This window comes from Aricia agestis, chromosome 21 (assembly GCF_905147365.1).
Source record: "Aricia agestis chromosome 21, ilAriAges1.1, whole genome shotgun sequence".
NCBI lineage: Eukaryota > Metazoa > Arthropoda > Insecta > Lepidoptera > Lycaenidae > Aricia > Aricia agestis.
In genome coordinates this window covers 9,173,662-9,198,466 of record NC_056426.1, presented here as the reverse complement: position 1 = coordinate 9,198,466, position 24,805 = coordinate 9,173,662, and the positions used below count along the sequence as shown (strand labels likewise).

Genomic DNA, 24,805 nt, shown 5'->3' with positions numbered 1-24,805 from the left:
TTTTTTCCTGAATATCTATGGCCACTATTAGCATGTCCCTATGTTTTTTTTTTTTTTCATAATTTTATTATTAGAAAAGATAAGAACGTCCAAAAACCCAAAAAAATGGCCAGATTTTTCTCTGTGTTCAAACACCCAGAAAACAAAACTGGCTAGAATATACAAAAAAAATTAAACATAGGAACACAGCTCAAGCCTTGCTTTAATTGTTAATGAAAAAAGTACTTAAATCAGTTAAGTTTAGAGAAGGAATCAGCGGACAACGAATCGAAGATTTTCTGTTCATTTATTAGAACTTTTGTCGTGTTGTCTTTATCGCGCTCTGCTGTGGGAGACTTGAGATTGGTAAGACAGCAATACATTTTCAAATACCTATTTTCAATTTCTCTCGCCTCTGGTGTATCCTCTTAAGTTTTTATCTGTAAACGATTGTGTGTGAATAAATTATTAAATTAATTAAATGTGTTTCCTGTATCTACAATTTAGTTACGATTGTTTTGATAAAAATCAAATCGTCATTGCTAATAATTAATCGCTTTAAATCTTGATTTTTGAATATGGTGGTGGGGTTAGCAAAATTCTTTTCATACAAGGGGGTCGCATTATAAAAAAGGTTGAAAACACTGCTTTGAACCAAATGGTTTACCTCTCGTGTTACAATGAAATATTATGTACTCACAAATATTTGCTACATTTGTAATTCTTTGTTAAACATTGTCCAGATAAAAATGCTTTTTAGGGTTCCGTACCCAAAGGGTAAAAACGGGACCCTATTACTGACACTTCGATGTCTGTCCGTCTCCAGACTCTAACTCAAAAACCGCTATAGCTAGAATTCTGAAATTTTCACAGATTGTGTAGATCTGTTGCCGCTATAACAACAAACACTAAAAACAAAATAAAAATAATATTTAAGGGGGGCTCTCGGGGGGGCACTAAAAACAAAATATTTAAGGGCGCGAAGTCATCCTCGGAACCTCCTGTAGACGACTCCAATCGGTCAGAACTCCTCCTTCTCGGTAGATGATGCGTCGGGATCCTCACCACAAAGGAGCTAAAAATGACTTTGTGGCGGGGCTCCAAACGCTCGACCCTCAAGACGAAGTGGGTCTTGCTCCTGATGTAGTCCACGACCTGCTCGACCGTCGAGGACCAGTGCAGCCTGGATACGTACAGCGGCGTCGCGGGAGTCTCACGCCGCAACAGATGCTCAGGTCTTTCGGGTGCTGTGCCGCGATGGTTGCGGACGACGGGTATCTTCTTCTTCCTCTACACTCTTATAAACCCGTCATCATCGCACTTTCGGTCCTTTTTGGAGAGAGGACACTCTTCTGCGGGAGCCTCCTTTTTCCCTTTGTTTTTTGAACGCAGGGGAGAAGGCAAGCGGCGACACTTTCGTAGTTCGGCCGCGGCTCCGTTGCAGGCGGGGAGCGGGCGGCGGGGCAGCGGCGGTGGCGGCGATGACATGCTCGTGCGTTGACCCGTCTGAAAGCGCTGACGGGCTGAACGTGATCGCTTGCGTACCACGCCGGCGAGTGACGAACGCGGCATCAGGTGACCTACATATTGAATTACCACTCTTTAATTGTGATAATTCATTCCGTAGATCGCTGATCGTAGACTCTGATGTCTGCAGTGTACCTCGAACTTCGGCCAACTCTTCTTTCAGATACCTGATGTCCTTTAAGAGGGTGACGACGTCGACGTGGTCCAGCGTTACGGACGGCAGCTTGTGCAGTTTTTTCGCCACAAAAGCCGGCACCTCATCCGGATCCGTCTGCTTCAGCAAGGATATTATATCCCGCACGCTTCTTTCAGTTCCATCTCTCCGTCGCGATGACATATTCGCGCTCTGACCGAGCGTCTCGTACAGCAACTGCTTTCCCTGGGCAAACTCCTCGGTGGTGAACGAGGACTTGCAGATCTGCAGTATAGTGATCTCGTCCATTGTGTCGATGGTGTGCTGGATGAACGCCAGCAACTCATTCGCCACGAGCGCTATGGTGACGTGCAGCGGCAATCAGCCGCGCGATTCGCGAAAATATTAATTAATAATTCATATTAGCTGCGTGTGCATAACGTGGAGCGTGACCGTACGCTAGCTCGACACATTACACACTCCATTTATATGTGTACTTTAATATTTAATAATAATAAACAATAAATTAAAAAATATAAGGGGGCTCCCATACAAAAACATAATTTTTGGCCTAATTTTGCTCTATAATGGTACGGAACCCTTCTTGCGCGAGTCCGACTCGCACTTGGCCGATTTTTAGTTTTTGCTTTGTATATTGCCTTCTAAAAGCGAGCAACGTTGCTACTTGCTACACTTCATTGTACAATGTACGCACTACGCCTACATCTCAGAACAGGCCTACATAATACAATATCTAGTATCGATTTTAATCGATTGTTGTATGTCCCTAGCGGCTAGCAGTTAGCACATACATGGCACATACCGCAGTTTGACATAATATTTTTGACACTTATAAAATGACAGCTATGCTCCGATTTCCGAAGAAGAAGACGCAATCTTCTAATAATTATTTATTTTCGTAGTAAAAATTGATTATTGTTTTCAGCGACTGAAAAATGATGAATGATAACGTTTGTTTATTGTGTTTTTCGTTTTCGAAAGCTACTTACAATATAAAACATACCTATTTGCAAAATGTATACGAAGAAATATCAGAGACCAAAGTAAGTAAAAGAATTTTGTGTAATATCTATATGAAATTCTTACTAAAAGGCAATCACGTATCTATGTATGGTATAATCCATTATTCAAAGCAGGAATAGGTTGAACTTTTATTAAATTACACTAAAAATAATCTTTAACAGATACAAGCTGACTCGTACCCACTGTGCTACATTTGTTATGCGAAGCTTCGCAAATGGGAACATTTAACTAAGACTGTGCAGCGACACAACACTGCAAATCAGGTAACACTTTATAATATATCATGTGATTGAATGCTATCTTAATTTACAAAATTTGCGTATTGCAAATTGCAATGTTAGTTGCCAAACTCCTCTGAAATAGCTGGACCTATTGTCTTGTGATATCCTCTTTCTCGTAAAATGTAATGACATTAAATTTTCAGGCTCAAGTAAGACCACTACTACAATTGAGTGTGTTTAATGCTGACAGATCATCAACTGCGGGACAGATAGATTCTGAGAAAATCGAAATTGAAATTGAAATAGACATCAAAGAGCAGTGTAAGTTGGAATGTGTAATATGATAGTCCTGATGTGATAGCTTTTATGTGCAAGCTGAGACACCTTACAGGAGAGACAAACTTCTTTTTTAAATATAACCTAAACTTCTTGATAAAGGAACAAGGATGTCTTTTTGCCATCAAAATGACGTATTGTAATATTCAATACATTTGTGAGTTATCACCAAAAATACTAAGCTTTATCAACAACAACAGTATTATGTTTTTACTTTTTACTGAAGTGTGGCTTTTAGTGCATTTTAGTCATTAAATTAACTTTTTTTTATCAAAATATGAAACACTAATAAATATTTTTATTGAAGGAAACCCATTTTGCTTCTGCATTTTTGAGTTGAAAAAAAAAATGGAGCTTGTTACACCTTTGTGGTACAGTATGTTGGTCATAATTTTTGTGTTGTGTTATGTTTTCAATATGTCAAAATTTTCTTTGCAGATATCAAAAAGGAATATGTGGAGAGTCCAGGTCATTATCATGATGCGAGCGCCAAAGATCAGCTACAGAACAAGCAAATATTCACAGATCAAACACATAATAGTAAATTTCATGCTTGTGACGTTTGTTATAAGACATTCACTTACACTAGTAGCTTCAAAAAACACCGACTCACATGTACAGGCGTCAAACCTTTCCGTTGTGAAATTTGTAGTAAGACGTTCACTCAGTCTGGTAGCTTCAAAAGACACAAATTGACACATACTGTTGAAAAACGTTACAATTGTGATGTCTGCAGTAGGTCATTTAATCGAAAAACTAACTTAGAAATGCACAAACAAATACACAATGGTAAAAAACCTTACAGCTGTGATGTTTGTAATAAGATATTTACTAAGAATTCTAACTTAAAAACTCACATGCTAATACACAGCGGTGAAAAACCTTACAGTTGTGATGTTTGTGGTAAGATTTTTTCCAAGAGCTTTAACTTAAAAACCCACAAATTAATACACACTGGTGAAAAGCCTTATAGGTGTGATGTTTGTTGTAAGGTATTTAGTAAGAGTTGTAACTTAAAAACACACAAACTAATACACAGCGGTGAAAAGCCTTACAGTTGTGATGTTTGTGGTAAGACATTCATTCAAAATAGTCACTTAAAATTGCACAAACTAAATCACAGCGGTGAAAAACCTTATAGCTGTGATATTTGTCCCAAGGCATATAAAAGAAAAGAACTTTTAACGGAGCACAAACTGAAGCACCGAGACGACGTACGACAAAACGAACAGCCATGTTCAATATAGTCACTTAAAATTGCGCAAGCTAAATCGCAGTGGTGGAAAACCTTATAGCTGAAAAGAACTTAGAGAAAAAGTATAATATATAGCCCTAATCTATGGTTAATTTAGCAAGTGTAATAACTTTTTGTATTAGTAAATTCTAAACTAATAAATAAATGAATTGGCAATCTAAGAATACATGAACTTTATACACATATTTAGATACCTAAGGTAGTGCTTAAAATAATGAAATAAATCTCAGGTGGAGAGAGAATTTAGTTACGTTTTTAGCATCTTCATTTTCTTATATGGCTATTGTAATATGTTATTTGCATTATGCATATAAGTTTTTATCTATAACCTTTAAATAAATTATTAACTTATAAAATGCGTTTCTTGTACATAATCTAAAATATTATGTATTAATCGTAGTAATTTAGATGCATACTTTTGAGATATTAATTACCTACAAAATCGATAAATCTAGTATCGATTTTCAGATAATTGTTACATGTACATCCCTAGCGAATACCATCGATTACATACAAATATTTTTTTAATGACTTGACAGCTATACGACGAAGAAGAAGTTTTCGTATTTATTTATTTTCCTAAAGTGTAAAATAAAAACATTGGTTTTAGTTTGATTTTAGTGACTTGATAATAAACAATGAGTGATAAAGTTTGTTTATTGTGTTTTTCGTTTTCGAAAGCTTCTTACAATATAAAACATACCTATTTGCAAAATGTATACGAAGAAATATCAGAGACCAAAGTAAGTAAAAGAATTTTGTGTAATATCTATATGAAATTCTTACTAAAAGGCAATCACGTATACTATGTATGATATAATCCATTATTCAAAGCAGGAATAGGTTGAACTCTTATTAAATTACACTAAAACCTCCACCTCAGTACTCAGATTCTCCTGAGTACCTACTAGTTGAACTGCAACTGACTGTTACCAATAAAGTTCTCCTAGGAGTTTGCTACTGTCCTTCATCTCAAATGGACTACTTTTTAACTTTTGAACACATACTGGAGACTTCAAACTACAAGCACTCTATTATTATGGGAGATTTTAATACTTGCATGGCTAGGGGCGATTTGAGATCTAGGAAACTCGCTTCTATTTTAGATAGTTGTAGTTTACACATACTCTCTCTCAATCCTACCCATATCTTCCCTGGCTGTACACCATCTTTATTAGACCTCATGTTTGTGCAGAACCAGGATCTCATGGTAAAACATGGGCAATGCTCTGCGGATTTATTTTCGTATCACGATTTAATTTATCTCTCATATAGGATGCGTCCCCCTAAGGTCAAAAGAAAGGTGCTAATGCAAAGGAATTTTTCGAATTTAGATGTGGAAAACTTAAGACGAGATGCAAAAAATGTCGACTAGTCTTCGGTGCACAGTGCTGATAATGTCGACGATAAGTTAAGCATTTTTAACGCTCTGCTTACCGATCTCTATGACAGGCATGCACCCATCAAACCCGTCAGAATAAAACATCTACCGGCGCCTTGGCTGACAGACGACTTAACACATGATAAAGCAAAAGCATGTGGCGAAGACAAGGTACAAGCTATCAAATAGTACAGAACATCGCGAAAAATACGTGAAACTTTGAAACCGCTGTAATAAACTATGCAGGAATGCCCAACGGCGTTACATCCACTCGTCTGAGTAGAATGGAGATCCAAGTCGCATCTGGAAATTTCTAAAGACACTAGGAGTTGGCAGAAATTCTGATGGTTGTCAGGACCCCTGTGTAGACGCTGACACATTAAATCCTCACTTTACTTCACCACCTAATCAATTCGATCAGAAACTAAAATCGCACACCCTGAATTGCCTCTCCCACTTTTTGATTTTACTGGGGGTGACATTCACTAGGGATGACGTTAAAAAACATTACGTCCATCTCGTCGAATGCCGTCGGTGAGGACGGAATTAGTCGCAAAATGATAATACCTGTTTTAGACATAATTATGCCGGTACTTGTCGACATCCTTAACCATTGTGCTACTTCTTCCGTGTTTCCCTCTACTTGGAAAGATGATACCATAATTCTGCTACCAAAAACTGCTCGACCTAAACTGGTGTCAGACTTTCGTCCAATTTCTATTTTGCCATTTCTGTCCAAAGTTTTTGAACGACTTATAGGTGAGCAGCTAACAAATTACGTGATGCAGAATCACCTGCTCAGCACCTTTCAGTCAGGTTTTCGTCGTGGTCAAGGTACGACTACTGCTCTAATTAAGATCACTGACGACATTAGACGTGGCATGGATAAAAAGCATCTTACATTGCTGACATTACTAGATTTCAGCAGTGCATTTAATGCTGTCGATCACGACGTGTTGACGATAAGTATGCTTAGGGTTTATAACTTTTCACCTCAAGTTATTGAGCTATTTCGCAGCTACCTTGTGGGGCGTCGATAAATAGTAAAGATAGCTAATAATTCTTCGGATTGGTCTACGATCCTTACTGGTGTTCCTCAGGGTGGCGTGCTGTCTCCACTACTTTTTTCTCTTTTAATAAACAGTATCACACAATCGTTAACCTCATCTTTTCACCTCTACGCTGACGACTTCCAAATTTATTGCCAATCATCCCCACATGACATACATGCTGCTATACATAAACTCAACAGTGACCTTAACCTAATTTGTAACTGGAGTAAGCGCCATGGTCTCTATATTAACCCAGCTAAGACGCAGTTAATACTTATTGGTAGTCCTGGGCTAATATCTGGGGTCGACTTTGGCTGTTTACCTTCGGTGGTCGTTAATGGCGTTGTAGTTCCCTTTACCAAATCAGTTCCCATTCCCACAAAAATTAAGATAGCTGAATCACTAATTTTACCCACGCTGGACTATGCGGACGCGTGTTTTGTGAATCTCACAGAGGACCAGCTAAACTAACTCGAGCGACTGCAGAATCTAGCTATTCGATTTATCTTCGGCCTTCGCAAATACGACGACATCTCCGAATACCGTGCAAAGCTGAAGTGGTTACCTATTCGCCTTCGACGGGATGCTCGCCTTCTTTCTCTCGTTTATTCCACTATACATGAGCCGCATTTACCTTGTGGCGTCTCTGTCGCACCTGCGAGCTTAATTTTAATTAATATTAATGATCGTTATTTAAATCTGATAATTTTAGTTTGTAGTCTATGACACTATTGCTTATATTATATTTTAAGGCTGGAGAGGAAAAGAATGTACGGAAGACAGTTGGTTGACAAATTGTTAAAAATTATTAAGGCTAGCGACAAGCTAGATGTTGATTTTGTGAACACGCATTTTTTAAATATTATATTTCAGTGAGCTTTGAAGATCTGGTAGTTTCATTTATAGAAATATCTGCCTATCATTTCAATGATCTCCAAAGTGGTGACGCCGTACGTTCAAGTTGGATTTCCATTGTCGGGGGTGAACATTGTGTGCTGCGGCCGTGTACGACTCATGCCATAGGACGTCGGAGACGAGGACTACAGTCCCCACCGTCACGTTCCTGGTTCCTGCGCTGGCTGCCTTGAGGTTTTTTTATCTCGGCCGTCATCTTCGCCGCTACCAAGTACAAATCTATTTTCCTTTTAACGACCCGGCCGCCGTTCCGCGACTAGATTTTCGCTGGATTTCGGGTGGAAATCAACTTATATCGGCATACTCCTAGCTGTAATTCAACCATTCCGTTTTCCGGCATTGAAAGAAGACTCCATCAAGAGAAAATCTCCCTTGAGAAGCTTCGATCAAGCCATTCGCCATATATTGTCGAGAATCGGGACTTTTCCCTGGCGATCAATTCGGTGGTGTGGCCCTACAGTTGTCTACTTCCGCTTTCACTTCATTCGTTTATAGTGTTGGCCGTACTTACTAGTGACATAATATTTTGTCATTCGTTTCCGAATCTTTGACTGTGACTTTTACACCTCGGAACATATGATATTATTATCTATGCTCGGAACGGTCTTTTGTCGTTTGTGGTACGTCAATATCTGTCAAGTGAGAAAAACGTAAACAAACTTTGGTGATAACGGGAAAAGAGTTTTTATGTCGTTTTCTTCGAACTTTTAACAGTAAGTTAGTTAGGTTTTCTTCAAAGGACAATTTAGTTAGTACGTAGTTATAATGTGTATAAACGTATATTGGTAAATGTTTGGCACGTTTTGTTTGCAATTAACTAACATTTTTGGGACATTGCATTAACATAGACTAAGTAATTTTGTTTTCTTACTGGTTTAAACTTAACTTTATGCATATATTATGCTATTATTCTAAAAACTAATAATAATATTGTCAATTCACGCCAGGCACTACATTAATTTTACGCAATTAAGTTTTTTTTTTTGCACTAATTTCACGTGTTTTTGCCTGTAAAGTCTGAATGTTTATTTTAACAAACAAACTTTTATTTTTACAACATTATTGCCTTTAGTTTAACATTTCTTTTCATTTTAGCATTTCTTTGTGTGTTTGAATACTGTTTTTGGATAATAACCTTTCCTTTGTAAATATTTGTGTGCGAAAAACTTAATTTTAATTTTTATAAATAAGATATTAGTTTTTAAGTTACCATTTGTACATTAACTTGGGACATATTTGGTGCACAATTTTTTTTTTTCTTTTCTCGCGGTTTTGGTTATTCCTTTTTCTCAATATGGCAGACAGTGAGGGTGAAGGTGACACATTTCAGCCGGATTTGTCACAACAGTTAGCTAATCTAGTACCTTCGGCAGTGTTCTTTACAGCTGCGCCGTCAGCCAGTGTTTCACCCTCCTTTCCTCCTTCCCAGGATCTTTTGGTCAGTTTGATGGGTAAAATCGAGGAACTTAGCAAACGGATCAATGCTCTCTCCTTACGTGACCGACCTCAATCCCGTGTCCGCAACCGGAACAGGTCAAGGTCTAGGAACTCTCGTGTGAACTCACCAGCTCCAAGTACACTTTGCTGGTACCACCGGCATTTCGGGGTTAAAGGTGCCAAATGCATAAAGCCGTGCACCTGGACCGAGCCCCCGGAAAACTCCAGAGGCAATCAGTAGTGGCGGAGACTGATTGTTCATCAGTTAGCCGCCGTCTCTTCGTTACTGACCAGGTAACTAAACGCCAATTTTTAATTGACACCGGATCGGATTTATGCTGCTTCCCCCATAGCTGGCTTCCTAGACGGGCAGAATCGCCTGACTACGTGTTAACAGCTGCAAACGGAAGTAATGTCAAAACTTTTGGTACAGTCAACCTCCGGCTCAATTTAGGTTTACGTCGGGACTTTGAGTGGCTATTTGTCGTTGCTGACGTACAGCGGGCGATAATAGGTGCGGACTTTCTAGCACATTACCGCCTGTTACCTGATTGTCGCAGTAAGACATTGATAGATGGTATCACCGGCTTATCTTGCCCTGCATCCTGCGCATCCGTCGAGCAGCCCAGCGTCAAAGCCATCGTCGCCGGTACTTCCAACTTTGTGTCTGTACTCGCCGAATTTCCGGATATCACCCGACCGCCTGGTTTGCCCAGAGTCATTAAGCACAATACTGTGCATCACATACAGACTACTGATGGTCCCCCAGTTTCTTGCCGCCCTCGTCGGTTAGCGCCTCAGAAATTGATTTCTGCTAAAAAAGAATTCGAGGACATGGTACGTAGTGGCATTGCCAGACCTTCTAAGAGCGCCTGGTCGTCTCCCTTGCATATGACCGTAAAAAAGGACAATTCCTGGCGTCCTTGTGGCGACTACCGCGCCCTGAACGCTAGGACCATTCCCGATAAGTACCCCGTGAGGCACATTAATGACTTTACTCACAACCTCGCTGGAGCCAAGGTGTTCAGTACCCTCGACCTGGTGAAAGCATACCATCAGATCCCGGTTTTCAAGGACCATATTTCGAAGACAGCCATCACGACTCCGTTTGGCCTCTTCGAATTTCCTTTTATGACCTTCGGTTTGCGCAACGCTGGTCAAACTTTCCAGCGTTTTATCGATGAGGTCACTCGGGGTCTTGATTTCTGCTTCCCTTATGTGGATGACATTCTGATCTTTTCACCAGACGAGGGTACTCACAAAGAGCACTTGCGCACTCTATTTTTGCGTCTCCAGGAGTATGGTGTCGTGTTAAACCCCTCCAAGTGCATCCTGGGTGTCAGCGAGGTAAAGTTCCTAGGATATCACATCAGTGCCGATGGCACTCGTCCTCCACAGGAACGTGTCCAAGCACTTTTGGATTTTAAGCCCCCTGAGAATGTCCAGGGGATGCGCCGTTTCCTAGGCATGCTTAACTTTTATAGGCGTTTTATTCCCCAAGCTGCTAAGTTTCAGGCGCCTCTCATTAACGCCCTGGTTGCTACCAAAAGTAAAGGCTCGAAGCCATTTCCTTGGTCACCAGAACTTCTTAAAAATTTCGAGGAGTGTAAGAAGACCCTCTCGGCTGCAACAATGCTCCACCATCCCGTCGCCAATGCACCTCTCGGTTTATTTACCGACGCGTCCAGTGTGCATATCGGCGCTTGCTTACAGCAACATATCGATGGGCAATGGTTACCGCTGGCATTTTTTAGTAAAAAACTGACCCCTCGTCAGTGTGAGTGGCCAGCGTACTATCGCGAACTTTTGGCTGTGTACGAAAGTGTACAGCACTTTCGGCACATCGTTGAGGTTCAACACGTGACTGTTTTCACGGACCACAAGCCATTGCTGTACGCTTTCGTACAACGTCGCGAAAAGCTCCCTCCACCACAGTTGAACCAGTTGTCATTTATCAGTCAATTCACGACTGATATTAGATACATTCGTGGGGAGGACAACATCGTTGCAGACGCTATGTCACGAATCGACGCAATATCCCTGGAACAGGAATATGAGGCACTTGCCAAGTCACAGGAGACAGACAAAGAGTTGTCCCAACTTCTGAAAAATTCCAGTTTAAAGCTTACAAAAGTAAGCGTACCAGGCACTGACTTCTCTTTATTCTGTGATTTCTCGACTGGCAAGCCTCGTCCTTATGTTCCCTTGGATCTACGTCGCTTAGTATTTAATAAAATGCACAATTTGAGCCACCCTGGCATAAAGTGTTCGGCTCGCCTCATAGCTGATCGCTATGTCTGGCCGTCTCTTAACAAAGATTGCCGGCAGTGGGCTCGTACATGCGATGCGTGTCAACGCAGTAAAGTGTCGAGACACAATTCGTCTCCACTTGGTCAATTCGACACTCCGACTGGTCGATTTATGCATGTGAATATCGACATTGTCGGTCCACTTCCTCCTTGCAAAGGCTTTCGTTATTGCCTAACTGCCATTGATCGGGTATCTAGATGGCCCGAAGTCTGGCCAATGCAAGGTATAACAGCTGAGGAAGTAGCGGAAACTTTTGTTCGTGAGTGGGTCTCGCGTTTCGGTGTACCATCGACCATTACGACTGACCAAGGTACTCAATTTGAGTCGGACTTGTTTCGTAGGTTGATGCAGAGTTTTGCCACTAAGCGCATCAGAACCACCGCTTATCATCCACAAGCGAATGGAATGATCGAGAGATTTCATCGACAGTTAAAGGCTTCCATCATGTGTCACGGTGGCGACTGGGTTACTGCCCTGCCCCTGGCACTGTTGGGCATCCGTTCTGCTTTTAAGGAGGACATTGGATCATCTGCTGCGGAGATGCTTTATGGTGAAACTCTGCGTCTTCCGGGCGAATTAGTAGTTCCCCCTCTTCAGCCAGTTGTCTCCAGTGATCCTGTTGATTTCGTGACGCGCCTTTGCCAGCATATGTCTTCAATTCGACCGACACCTGCTTCTCGTCACGGGAATAAATCCAATTTTATTTTCAAGGATCTAGCTTCAGCCTCGCATATCTACTTAAGAGATGATGCTGTTCGTCGACCCCTTCAGCCACCGTATAGCGGACCATTTAAAATTCTGGATAGATCTGCCGACGGTAAGACCTTTACGGTCTCTATCAAGGGAAAATCAGTCAATGTTAGTGTCGACCGAATAAAACCAGCGTACATAGTTCAGGATGATGCTCCCTCCTCTGTAGCTCCAAATCTACCTTTTCCTGACCCTGTCATTCCTTCGTCCACAGTTACTTCATCTCCTCAGCCTTCACCTTCTACTGATCTGCCCAAAGAACCTTACACAACAAGGTCTGGCAGACGAGTGAGGTTCAGATTGTTTGATTAGTTTGCCCCCGGGGTTTGCTTTCTCCGTGGGGGGGTGGTGTGGCGTCTCTGTCGCACCTGCGAGCTTAATTTTAATTAATATTAATGATCGTTATTTAAATCTGATAATTTTAGTTTGTAGTCTATGACACTATTGCTTATATTATATTTTAAGGCTGGAGAGGAAAAGAATGTACGGAAGACAGTTGGTTGACAAATTGTTAAAAATTATTATGGCTAGCGACAAGCTAGATGTTGATTTTGTGAACACGCATTTTTTAAATATTATATTTCAGTGAGCTTTGAAGATCTGGTAGTTTCATTTATAGAAATATCTGCCTATCATTTCAATGATCTCCAAAACCTTCGTACTTAAAAAATAATTTTCTATTTCGACAGACAGACGTTAAGGATTTACGATCAGTGTCTAATTTGCTTCTGGAAATGGCTGTACATTACACCAAATTTTATGGCTCATCCTTTGTCATTACTGGAATAAAACTATGGAACGCTTTACCAAGAGACATAAAAATGACAAAAACGCTATTTCGGTTTAAGACCTTGGTCAAGAAACACTTCTTTGCTATTGCTTATAATAATGATTGATTATAGTAATTTTTTATGTATAATGTGACTATTGATAATGTTACATAAATATTGAAATATAAATTAATGTTCCATCCTTTTGAAATAATATTGTTTTGTTTGTATGTATGTATAATATATTATGTGTGTATTGTATGTTAGGCTAGGTAGATATGTATGTATCTGTGTATTTATTAGGTATAATAATATTATGTATCATGAATAATATTTGTCTGATATGTATATATTTTCCTGTATAATATGGCACATTCACCTGATGTCGTATACAGGGTGTAAAAAGACCACTTCCGATAACTTTGGGGTATTATTATACTACATTTTCTGATTACAAAAATGTATTTTTTTTTTAATTTTTTTTTTCAAAAAAAAATTTTTTTTTAATATATTTTTTATGATTAATAACCTTTACACATAAGGATAAACCATTTACAAAAAATATTTAATTTTTTTTTTTTTACTTTTATTTTTTTATTCCTATGCGCAATGTAAAGGCGCGAGTCATTGATATCAACTGTAGCGCGCTTAATAACATAAGGTCGTAAACGACCATACTGTACGGCTGCGGCAGTTTTGAACCTTATGGACTATGGTCTTTCCAACCTATCAAGAACTATGACATTCAACTCTCTCAAGTAACTCAGAACTTTGACCTCTGATCTCTTACCTAGAGGCTACTTGCAGTGTTAAAACTTTAATTCCTAAATCATGTACAAAACTGTAAGTAAAGTTTCTGAGCATGAGGAACAACTTAATTACCTATCGATTAGTTAAAAAGTTCTTCGTAAGGAACAAAACCGTGTTTTTCCGTGGGAGAGCCATGCTTCGGCAGGAATGGGCCGGCTCGACCGGATAAATACTACGGGCTCACAAAAAACCGGCCTGAAACAGCGCTTGCGCTGTGTTTCGTCGAGTGAGTGAGTTTACCGATGGCCCAATCCCCTACCCTTTTCCCTTCCCTACCCTCCCCTATGCCCTTCCCTACGTTCCCCTATTACCCTATTCCCTCTTAAAAGGCCGGCCACGCACCTGCAGCTCTTCTGATGCTGCGGGTGTCCATGGGCGACGGAATTTACTTTCCATCAGGTGACCCGTTTGCTCGTTTGCCCCCTTATTTCATTAAAAAAAAAACAATATTGTGTGATATGCGGATGAGCCGTCTTCCGCAATCTCAGGCTTTCTATCGAAATTACAGACGATGCATGAAAACTTCCGTAGGTACGTAAAACTATGGTAATAAACTTACGTGTAAAATGTTAAGATCTTAAAGTGTTCTTATTTCTCTAGACTCTATGCATTTTGTAAGTATTCCTTAGCACTAAGCAATAATTCCACCAACAAAAACACGTCTCTTACACGAAATCTAACACAGTACAAAGTTTTTTGAACGCAACTTAGAAAATAATAATTAATTACACATTTTCCGTGTTATGCGGAACGATGATTGTAGATGGACAGAACCTAGATCTGCAACTTTCGCTTTTTATCTACTACAGACGATGTATGAAAAAACTAGCAATTAACTTACGTGAAAAATGTTGAATTCTGATTTCTGAATGTGCTCTCTATGCATTTTGAAAATAGTCAATATTATCACCAATCAATAACACCACCAATAACTCTTTTTACACGATATCTTACACAACACGTCTTAGTTTTTTACCGCAAACTAATAAGAAATAATAGTCAATTAATTTACATTTTACTCAAATGAGTAAAATGTAAATTAATTGACTAATAAAGCATTGAATTTTTGTGTTAACTAAATAGTTAACACAAAAATTCAATGCTTTAAAAAGATCGTAATAAGAAACGCTTATTAATTAAACTTAACTCAACCGACAACCTTCAACCTCAAGATGCACATTGGAACTAATGTCTAAATATGCGAAAATCGTCTTTAAAAACAATGTACATTGTACGGTATCGACTTTCGGTAAGTTCAAAGGTACCGACGCGACGGCCAGACCGCTTGGCGGGAACATCAAAGGCACCGCCGCACGCGCCGCGCCGGGCGCATCTCTTTGAGCTCACCGCTCGCGCCGCCATCGACAATTATACCGACAAAATTTGCCGACATTAAGGCTTGTTTCCACTTTGATTAGTGCAGGTGCGAGTGTTTAGTATTAGAATTAAGTGATTTGCACAAAACACGCGTGGAAAGCAACTGATTTGTGCGAGTAATTAGTAAACAGCCAACCCGCACTAAACAAAGCGAATAGACATTGTCGGCCATATGTCGGTATGCGAAAGATTTAAGCATTTATGTAACACGCTTAGCAAACAATAGCAAACACCAACATTTGCCACTGTTCGGTTTCGATGTCGTTTTTATTCAAGCTTTTGTTTGCCAAGCATATGGACGGACCATAATGATGCTTGGCAACCAATGGCAAACAGCAAACTACAATGAATAGCGTTTGCTATTCATTGTAGCATGTTTATGCTTCATATGGATGGGTGGTCGTAACTCGTATGTGTTTGCTTGTTCCTGTTTGTGTTCGGCACTGTTTGGCGTTGGTGTCGGATATCTTTCACAAAGCAAAGGCCGTTTGGCAAACAGTTCCCGGGGTTTCCATACAATTGGTAAACATAAAGTGTTGCGCGTGAGCTTACGAGTGATGGACGTCAAGTTGTTGGCAGCAGTTTTGGCGCATTATCACATTCGATTTGTCAATCGATTTTTAATAATTAATATTCACCATCGCACACCACGTTTCGCAAAGTACTGTAAAGGTATTGTTTCTATCGACGCGCCAAGCGACCCCAGCTGACGAAAATTAAAATGAAACGGCACTTTATGAACAAAGCTATACACTTTTATGTATTTTCTACCGACATTGGTCTGGTGACCAATGCTGCAGCTGCTTTACACTGGCGTAGAGCAAAAAATTTAATAGCTACATAAAGTGGTATTTTATTTGAATTTTGGCGGCCGCGGGTCGCTTGCAGCAAGGATCGGAAAGCCACCTTATCATTCGCCAAGCCTGTTTGATAGCAATGTTGGGACTTTGTCAGTGTTGTTTGATATGTGTAGCGAACACAAAGCATACTCCAAGCGAATGGAGACTTCTCGACTGTTTTCGAAACAGCCTATACTTAAGTAATAAAAAAATGACACCAACAACGAACAGTGGCAAACACGAACAGGCAAATACATAATAACAGGGCTTTAAGCCCCGTCCATATGCTTGGCAAATAGCAAACACCCACATGTAATTGGGTGTTCGTATGTGTTTGTCTTCTTGTTTGTGTTCGCCACTGTTCGGCGTTGGTTTCAATTGACCTTCACAACTCAATGACTGTTGATCAATTTTTCCATACGCTTGGTGTTGTGCACTGTTTGGTGTTTGTGGCATGCACCAATAGTGTGGACGGGGCTTTAGAGTTTAGAGTTTTTAGACCATCGTGCTCTGGCGCGGCCTGCAGACTACACGGCGCACTATGACGGCGCGGCCGCGGCGCCACTACCAACTAACTATTATTATGTCTAATGGCGGCTCTCGACATAGGCGAATGGCCGACGTCTAAATACCTACGGCCAACGCGCGAACGCCCGTTCTACACATTGGGCCAACGCGTCTGCAGACGCGTTGGCCAACGCGTTCGCCTATGTCGAGAGCCGCCATATAAAATGTACCGATATGCAGTGTCGGCCAAAAGTGACGGCAAAGTGTCGACATCGCGACAGATTTGCGCGGCAAAACATCAAAGAGATGTTTTGCCGTGTGCGGGCGGCGGCATGGTCGCAAAGACAATAATAATAATAATTAGTGTTGTGACCTATAAAATTAGTTTTGTTCTAGGTAGTCAATATTACAATAACCTACATTATAACTCGGGCGAGTTAACTTGACACCTGGCTTAAATTTTACCCCTCCCTCGCTTCCCCGCGCAGCACCCCGCTCTCGTCGTACGCGTCCAGTAGCGTTAGCATATTATATCTGTTACCGTTACACGTGTGTTATTGAGTTTGCGTTTCGGAGTTATTTGTTAGTAGTTAATGGTTATTGTTTTTGGATTTTTGTTGAGTTTTGTTGTGTTATTTGTTAGTTGTTACGTTTGGACGTTAAATTTGTTAAGTTTTTGTTATTCGTATTAACGTTTGAACATTGCCGTGCGTCTGTGGTATGAATTAGCTACTCACGGAATATATTAATATGAAGCTAGATACAAATTATCGGACGCATCCATAAACCTCGTATTCCTGCTGGGGAACCCTTGGGCGAGTCCAACTCGTACTTGGTTAATACTGTGGTTAGTGTAGCCCTATAAAAATAACTAGTTCCGGTAACGTAATTTTTTTTTTGAAATAACTTAAAATAAAAAACTTTTTTTTGCACTCAGTACTTAAGAGAAACGTCAATTGAACCAGGTGTCATGTTAATTCGCCCGAGTTGTAATAATTTTTAATGTACATTAAATAATAATAATGTACTACTACCCAATAGTACAATAAAATTACGATTGTAGTTTGTAGACTATGTAACTTTTTTCTTATTGAAACCCAAATAAGAGAAATACGTAAGGAAAGTTCTACATTTATAACTTAACTTTAAGTTTCATTTCAAAAATGCGCAGTAAAGTAGAAAATTACTAGAAAAGGTACTTTTATGATTTCACTTATTACGACACCTATAGCAGTCAAAATTATTTTCTTTCGTCTACTCATTGGGCGAGGATCTTAATATTATGTAAAATTTAACAAGAAGAGATTTGAATGTTAGGATGTTTTTTTTAATAAGTACAATAATGTTTTTAGTTTTTTTAAGGAAATTTTTAATTCAAATAACAATGAATATTTGTGGTAATAATAATTATATCGAGTTATTTTTAAGTACATACAATTAAATACAATATGCAAAACAAATAGCGATTTGTCGATAAAAAAATATCGATACTTCAAATGCACAGGAAGACGTCCTTATTGTTTTACATGAATTTTTAATATTTTTTTCAATTTTGTTCAGTTGCCTGTAAACCTGCGTTTTCGAGTGACGTTTCGCCAATTTGGAAAATTTCATAATTTTAATTTCTTCTCAGTTTTTCTTAATCTTAGTTTATTTTGACTTTTTCGTTAGTTTAATAAGTGATTTTCGTTTTTTTTTTTGTAATTAGTGCTAAGTAATTGTTTCGTTTATTATTGACTATTTTTCTTTGTGTTTTGTGTCTTTTTTAATTTTAATAAAATGCCTTCTCCGTATGTGTATACCGCGCGCGAATACGGTATGATGCTTATGTGTTTGGGAGAAGCATCAGGAAATGCCGCAGAGGCTTTGAGGATTTACCGAAGGCGATATCCTCATGCCCGACATCCTTCCGACTCTCGTATTATCACACAGGCATACCAACGTGTGTTGGAAAATAGGCCTATTGCGCCTTCTACTTCTGGCGGTGGGCGGCAGCTGGACGTGCGTGTCGAGGAGCAGGTTTTGGATGTTTTACACCGTGACCCACGATTGGGAACTCGTAGTGCAGCCAAAAGATTGAGACGTCGTTACGGTCGGCCAGTTGCATCGCATGCAACCATACATAAAATTCTAAGGCGAAACAGAATGCGTCCCTACAAAGTCCACCGAGTGCAAGCGCTACTTCCGGTGGACCGTGTCCGACGCACGGATTATTGCAGATGGCTGCTCCAACGGGAGGAAGCGTTCCCCGGGTTCATCCAAAATGTCCTTTGGACGGATGAGTCCACGTTCACGAGGAACGGAATGTGGAACAGGAGGAATGCTCACATTTGGTCTGTCGAAAACCCTCGGGCATGCCAAGAAACTGGCCACCAAACACGTTGGTCAGTTAACGTATGGGGTGGCATCTTTAAAAATTTGATATTGGGGCCAGTATTTTTGCCTGCACGGATGACTGGTGCGTCATATTTAGATTTTTCAAACTGCCAGTTCACTGACGAACTGGATGAGCACATTGCCGTCACTGACCTTCGGCGAATGTGGTTCCAACACGATGGCGCACCTCCACACGTAACACGGCCTGTCCGTCAATGGCTGAGGGAAAATTTTGGAGATCGTTGGATTGAACGTTTGGGTCCCCAAGCCTGGCCACCGAGATCCCCGGACTTAACTCCATTGGACTTTTTTCTCTGGGGTTACGTAAAGAAGCGAGTTTACAACCGGGCGTGCGACAGTGCCGAGGAAATGAAGCGGCGAATTAGGGAAGTGTTTAGTGACCTTAGGGAACTTTGTAGTGCCGACAGAACATTCAGTTTTCGTTTGCACGAAGACACGAAGAGGCGTGCAGAACTGTGTCTCGAGATGCAAGGGGCGCAGTTTGAACCGCATCTTGTAAGACCGCGAGTGCAAAGAAACTGATAAGGTCAGTGACAAACTTTCTATTCTACAAAATTATCATTTTGCTGTTTAGCTTAACTGTCATGTCTAGGTACATTTGAACAAAGTGATATTGTAATTTTTTTAGTCGGGATAAAACATTAAACGTTGTTAACTGTATGAATTCAACAAATGTTAGTAGAAGTTCATAAAATGTAACTTTGTAATAGTCACACAGAAGGTGCGTACAGCCATTGAGTTATAAGTACGTACGTATGTATAATGAATTGCGTACAGTTGAATCAATTCATTCATAAATGGCGCAGGCGAGGGGCCCGGAGCTCACCTGCCTGCCGAGTGCCGATGAATGTGCCACGAAATGTGTATGAACTTACGTTTACGAAATTAAGAAAAGGGTGAAACAGTGCAGTAGAAAAAGTGTTAGAAGAATAGGAATGTCTGCCGTAATTATTTTTGTTTACTGTGGGCATGAATAACTCTGCATCGAGTTAGATGGAGCTCAGTTCGAACTGCATTTCAAAAAACAGACAGCTGACAGGTCAGTGAACTGACAGTACAGTTTATCAAGTCTTTTTTCCATAGATCGGTGTAATTACTGTGTATGAATAATTTGTAGAACCTGAACTCGATGTGAATTTTGATTTGCTTTTTCTTTTTTTACCCGAAAATAAAAACTGAATATTGTTGAGTAAAAACCTACGAAATGTTACTTACTTAAATCTAATAGTTTTTTAAATCGTGAAAATAATTTTAATTTAATAATCATTACAATATTGGTGGTTTTTTCACTACCTACGGGCTAGGGACCACGATCAGCTGTTTTGTCTTAACTCATGACTAGCGGGACGCGCGCGGGGCGGCCGGCTCGGCCCGGGGCGGGGCGGGCGGGGCTTCACTGGTGCGCGATATTATCGCGTATTGACTGCACGCATTATACATTGCGTGTTGAAAATTTTGACTATTTTAAAAACTGGCAATTACAAGAAAATTACTTGCACCAATGGATATATCTCATGCCCTATAATAACCCCACGAAGTTATCGGAAGCGGTCTTTTGACACCCTGTATATATTATGTTTCCTCTACCCGTGGTTGCCTGGAAGAAATTACTAATTAGTAATAAGGCCGCCATTGTGATATACTTGTTTTATGTATAAATGTTCTTGATTTTTTAATTTTATGTGTACACAATAAAGAATATTTATTATTATTATTATTATTATTATAAAAATAATCTTTAACAGATACAAGCTGACTCTTACCCACTGTGCTACATTTGTCATGCGAAGCTTCGTAAGTGGGATCAGTTAACCAAGACTGTGCAGCGACACAACACTGCAAATCAGGTAATACTTTATTTTATTTCAAAATATCATGTGAATAATGATTGAATGCTATCGTAATTTGTAACATTTTTGTTTAGTCAAACTCCTCTGATATGGCTAGACCTTCCTGTAATATCTTCATTTTTGTAATAGCATACAAAACAGGGTGCTGTCCTAAATTGGCATGAAAATGACTAAGTCTCCATGACAAGGTCAGAAAAAAATTCAGTGGGCTTAAACATTGCAATAAACATGGCAATACAACATGTATAGGATCGGCTTAGTGACCTATAAAAATGGCACCATAGTCCATACAAAAGGATTCCTTAACATATTGAAAATAAAAAATAAAATGAAAATAAAACCTAATTACATTATATTACTTTATTTTGTTATACATTACCTACCTCATACTTGCCTTTTATGTAAATAGACTATACATACATTAGGTCTTATGGTTTACCTTAAACTCCTTTATTTAATTATAATGACATTACAATTTCAGGCCCAAGTGAGACCACTGCTACAATTGAGTGTATTTAATGCTGACAGATCGTCGACTGCAGGACATATCAATTCTAAGAAAATCGAAATTGAAATAGACATCAAGGAGTGGTGTAAGTTGAAATGTGTTTAAGATCAGTCCAGATGTGATGTAACAAGCACCATTACTAAAAGTCGTTTTTAAAGTCGTAGCGAAATGCTTAAGAACCCAAAGAGTTTTCAAAATATTTTTTTTACAGATATCAAAAAGGAATATGTGGAAGGTCCAGGTCATTACGATAATGCGAGCACCAAAGATAAAGTACAGGAAAAACACATCTCTACAGATTTATCATGTAATAAGCCTCATGTATGTGATGTTTGTAATAAGAGATTCACTTACACTAGTAGCTTCAAAAAGCACCGACTCACATGTACAGGCGTCAAACCTTTCCGTTGTGAAATTTGTAGTAAAACATTCACTCAGGCTGGCAGCTTCAAAAGACACAAATTAACACATACTGGCGAAAAACCTTACAGCTGTGATGTCTGTAGTAGGTTATTCAATCGAAAAAGTAACTTAAAAATGCACAAACTCACACACAGCGGTGAAAAACCTTACAGTTGTGATGTTTGCAGTAAGATATTTTCTAAGAGTTCTAACTTAAAAGCTCACAAGCTAATACACAGCGGTGAAAAACCTTATAGTTGTGATGTTTGTGGTAAGATTTTTACTAAAAGGTGTAACTTAAAAACGCACAAATTAGTCCACAGTGGTGAAAAGCCCTACACATGTGATGTTTGTAGTAAAATATTTAGTAAGAGTTGTAACTTAAGAACACACAAACTAATACACAGCGGTGAAAAGCCTTTCAGTTGTGATGTTTGTGGTAAGACATTCATTCAAAATAGTAATTTAAAAGCGCACAAACTTAAACACAGCGGTGAAAAACCTTACAGTTGTGATATTTGTCTCAAGGCGTATAAAAGAAAAGAAAATTTAATTGTACACAAACTGAAGCACGGACACGACATATGACAAAACGAATAGTGTCACTTTGTTCGTTAGAAAATCTAGTACCCTGTAAAGTGTAAACGATCAAATTGTTTGTCAAACTTTACGTGTTCGTCAAACAATTTGATAGTGTACAGCTTTGTTTGAAGCGTTTGTCAAACAATTTACGTGTTTGAGCTATTTGAAGAAAATTTGGATTGGCGTAGCCGTGTTTGAATGTGTTCCGCTGTATTTGTCATACAAAATCTCATGATCTCAAACCGATTCTAGCTAATTTGTATGATGCACATTTGTTCGTCTGCGCTGCTGTTTGATAAAAATGTAAATTACATCAAACAAGTTTGTCAAACAAATTTGATCGATAACAGACTATATTTCAGCAGGAAATGTATAAAATAAACATCATACAAAATGATAAAACAATGACCAGGTTTAATGTTTGTAGCAAGTTTTTCAGAGCTGAGTTGTGCCCTTCGTGAGAAGACACCACATTTTGTATTTAAAAATATGCAATCTAATCTGTCTCTGTCTAAGTGATAAATTATTATTAAGTAATTAGTCAATTCAAATATTGTATTGTATTTAAATTCAAATACTTAAACGACTTAGATGATAAAATATACAGAACCTTTATAATGCTTAATTAATTATGAACTAAAAACTTTTTGAGAAAAAGCTTTTATTTAAACACTCTAAAATGAAGAAAATAAATTTCTCCTCAAAATGTTTAACTATTAAGTTATAACTTATAACCTCAATATATTATACAATTTGCATGATAATAAAAGCTTGTCGCGCGATTTGTGAAGGAGTAAATTGATATTATATTTTTTTTATTTTAATAAAATTAAATACTGACAGATTGTTAAGTTTCGCGACAAGCTAGTTAGTTATTCTCTGGCTAGATTTCTTAGTCTGTATGATTGTGGTTTGTTTTGTTTTAAGACTTTGTTAAAATCTGATTAACTTAAGTCCAAGAAATCGTACTTGATTTTGATCAGTGAAAAACCGTGTCTATATTTATTTAGCGAGTTCCGTTTAGTTCCATTTATTTCTGCGTGACTAAAAAACTAAATTTCACTTAACAAAAGTGACCGAATTCAACCGGGCATTTTCTAAAACCCGGCTGGATTTGACCTGACATTTAAACATGATGCGACACGACACGACACGACACGACGCGACGTGACACGACACGACACGACATTACATTTGTTTCCGAGTTACTCTCAAATCTCAACGAGCCCTATCATTTGATACCTATATTGCAGAAGTGCGTTAACAATAACTATTCCCGTGTCTTGGATGAGCCGCCATATTTGATGTAGAGTGACATTACATTCGTTTTCATGTTACTCTCAATGAGCTCTTTCATTTGATACCCATATTGCAGTAGTGCCTACGAATAATAAAAATTATGGAAAAGTAACTCCGTCAAAAAACATGCACCAAAATACTTGTCAAAAAAGTGTACCTTTTTTTTTAAATGAAATAAGGGGGCAAACGAGCTAACGGGTCACCTGATGGAAAGCAACTTACGTCGCCCATGGACACTCGCAGCATCAGAAGAGCTGCAAGTGCGTTGCCGGCCTTTTAACAGGGAACAGGGTAATAGGGGAAGGTAAGGATGGGAAGGGAAGGGAATAGGGGAGGGTAGGGAAGGGAATAGGGTAGGGGATTGGGCCTCCGGTAAACTCACTCACTCGGCGAAACACAGCGCAAGCGCTGTTTCACGCCGGTTTTCTGTGAGAACGTGGTATTTCTCCGATCGAGCTGGCCCATTCGTGCCGAAGCATGGCTCTCCCACGTATAAAATGTATTGAAATGTGTACCTTAGGTACACATTTCAATACATTTGCAATATTTAGGTGACCTTGAGCGGTACTAGGCTGACGTTACATGACAGATCAAAAGGAACCAAATTTGAAACGGTAATAGTATGGGAGTTACGATTCCTTAGTGTTAGAGAGTAATAAAAGCCTTGAATAATTATACATTGAGCGGTATTTATTCGAGCAGAGTTTCACCTTACACGTCTCAAAGTTATTTACAGAATGAATCAATCAATGCAATATGTCTGGCTTTTATACCATTTTACACAAAAGAAACGAACTTCCGTTGACAATTCAAATATAGTAAAATAATTAGAAATGGCTAAGAATAAATCCATACTAATATTATAAATGCGAAAGTATCTCTGTCTGTCTGTCTGTCTGTCTTGCTTTCACGCCAAAACTACTGAACCGATTGCAATGAAATTTTGTACACAGTTATTCTAGAGTCTGAGAAAGGACATAGGCTACATTTTGATGTGGGAAAATATCTTATTTCCATGAAAATATCGATGAAAATGAATTCGCATTGCGCGTCGCCAGCGCTCATCCCGGGGGTCCTGGGTTCGAGTCCCGCAGGCGGAACAAAAAGTTTTCAATGTTCCTGGG

The 24,805-nt window shown here is 39.2% G+C and overlaps 2 protein-coding genes across 2 annotated transcripts in view; both read left to right on the top strand.

The window, feature by feature from the left end:
• The window catches only part of LOC121737828 (zinc finger protein 85-like), a 43,361-nt gene extending 38,573 nt beyond the window's left edge, over positions 1–4,788 (top strand). Inside the window, exons 2-5 of the mRNA XM_042129549.1 lie at positions 2,586–2,703; positions 2,845–2,946; positions 3,108–3,225; positions 3,679–4,788. Coding sequence (XP_041985483.1) covers positions 2,596–2,703; positions 2,845–2,946; positions 3,108–3,225; positions 3,679–4,487 — 1,137 coding nt within the window. The 5' untranslated portion in view covers positions 2,586–2,595 and the 3' untranslated portion in view covers positions 4,488–4,788. The remainder of the gene's footprint in view (positions 1–2,585; positions 2,704–2,844; positions 2,947–3,107; positions 3,226–3,678) is intronic.
• Positions 4,789–4,932: 144 nt separating this feature from the next.
• Positions 4,933–22,640, top strand: LOC121737836 (zinc finger protein 239-like). The gene is made up of 4 exons (XM_042129568.1): positions 4,933–5,238; positions 20,786–20,887; positions 21,372–21,483; positions 21,610–22,640. Exons 1-4 carry the CDS (start codon positions 5,134–5,136, stop codon positions 22,386–22,388), a joined length of 1,098 nt encoding a protein of 365 aa, XP_041985502.1. The 5' UTR covers positions 4,933–5,133; the 3' UTR covers positions 22,389–22,640.
• The last annotated feature ends 2,165 nt before the right edge of the window (positions 22,641–24,805 follow it).

Coding starts and splice junctions, on each gene's coding strand:
- LOC121737836 (XM_042129568.1), top strand. CDS start 5,134: ATGAGTGATAAAGTTTGTTTATTGTGTTTTTCGTTTTCGAAAGCTTCT. Junction 5,239..20,785: donor AAGAAATATCAGAGACCAAA/GTAAGTAAAAGA, acceptor AATCTTTAACAG/ATACAAGCTGACTCTTACCC. Junction 20,888..21,371: donor GACACAACACTGCAAATCAG/GTAATACTTTAT, acceptor TTACAATTTCAG/GCCCAAGTGAGACCACTGCT.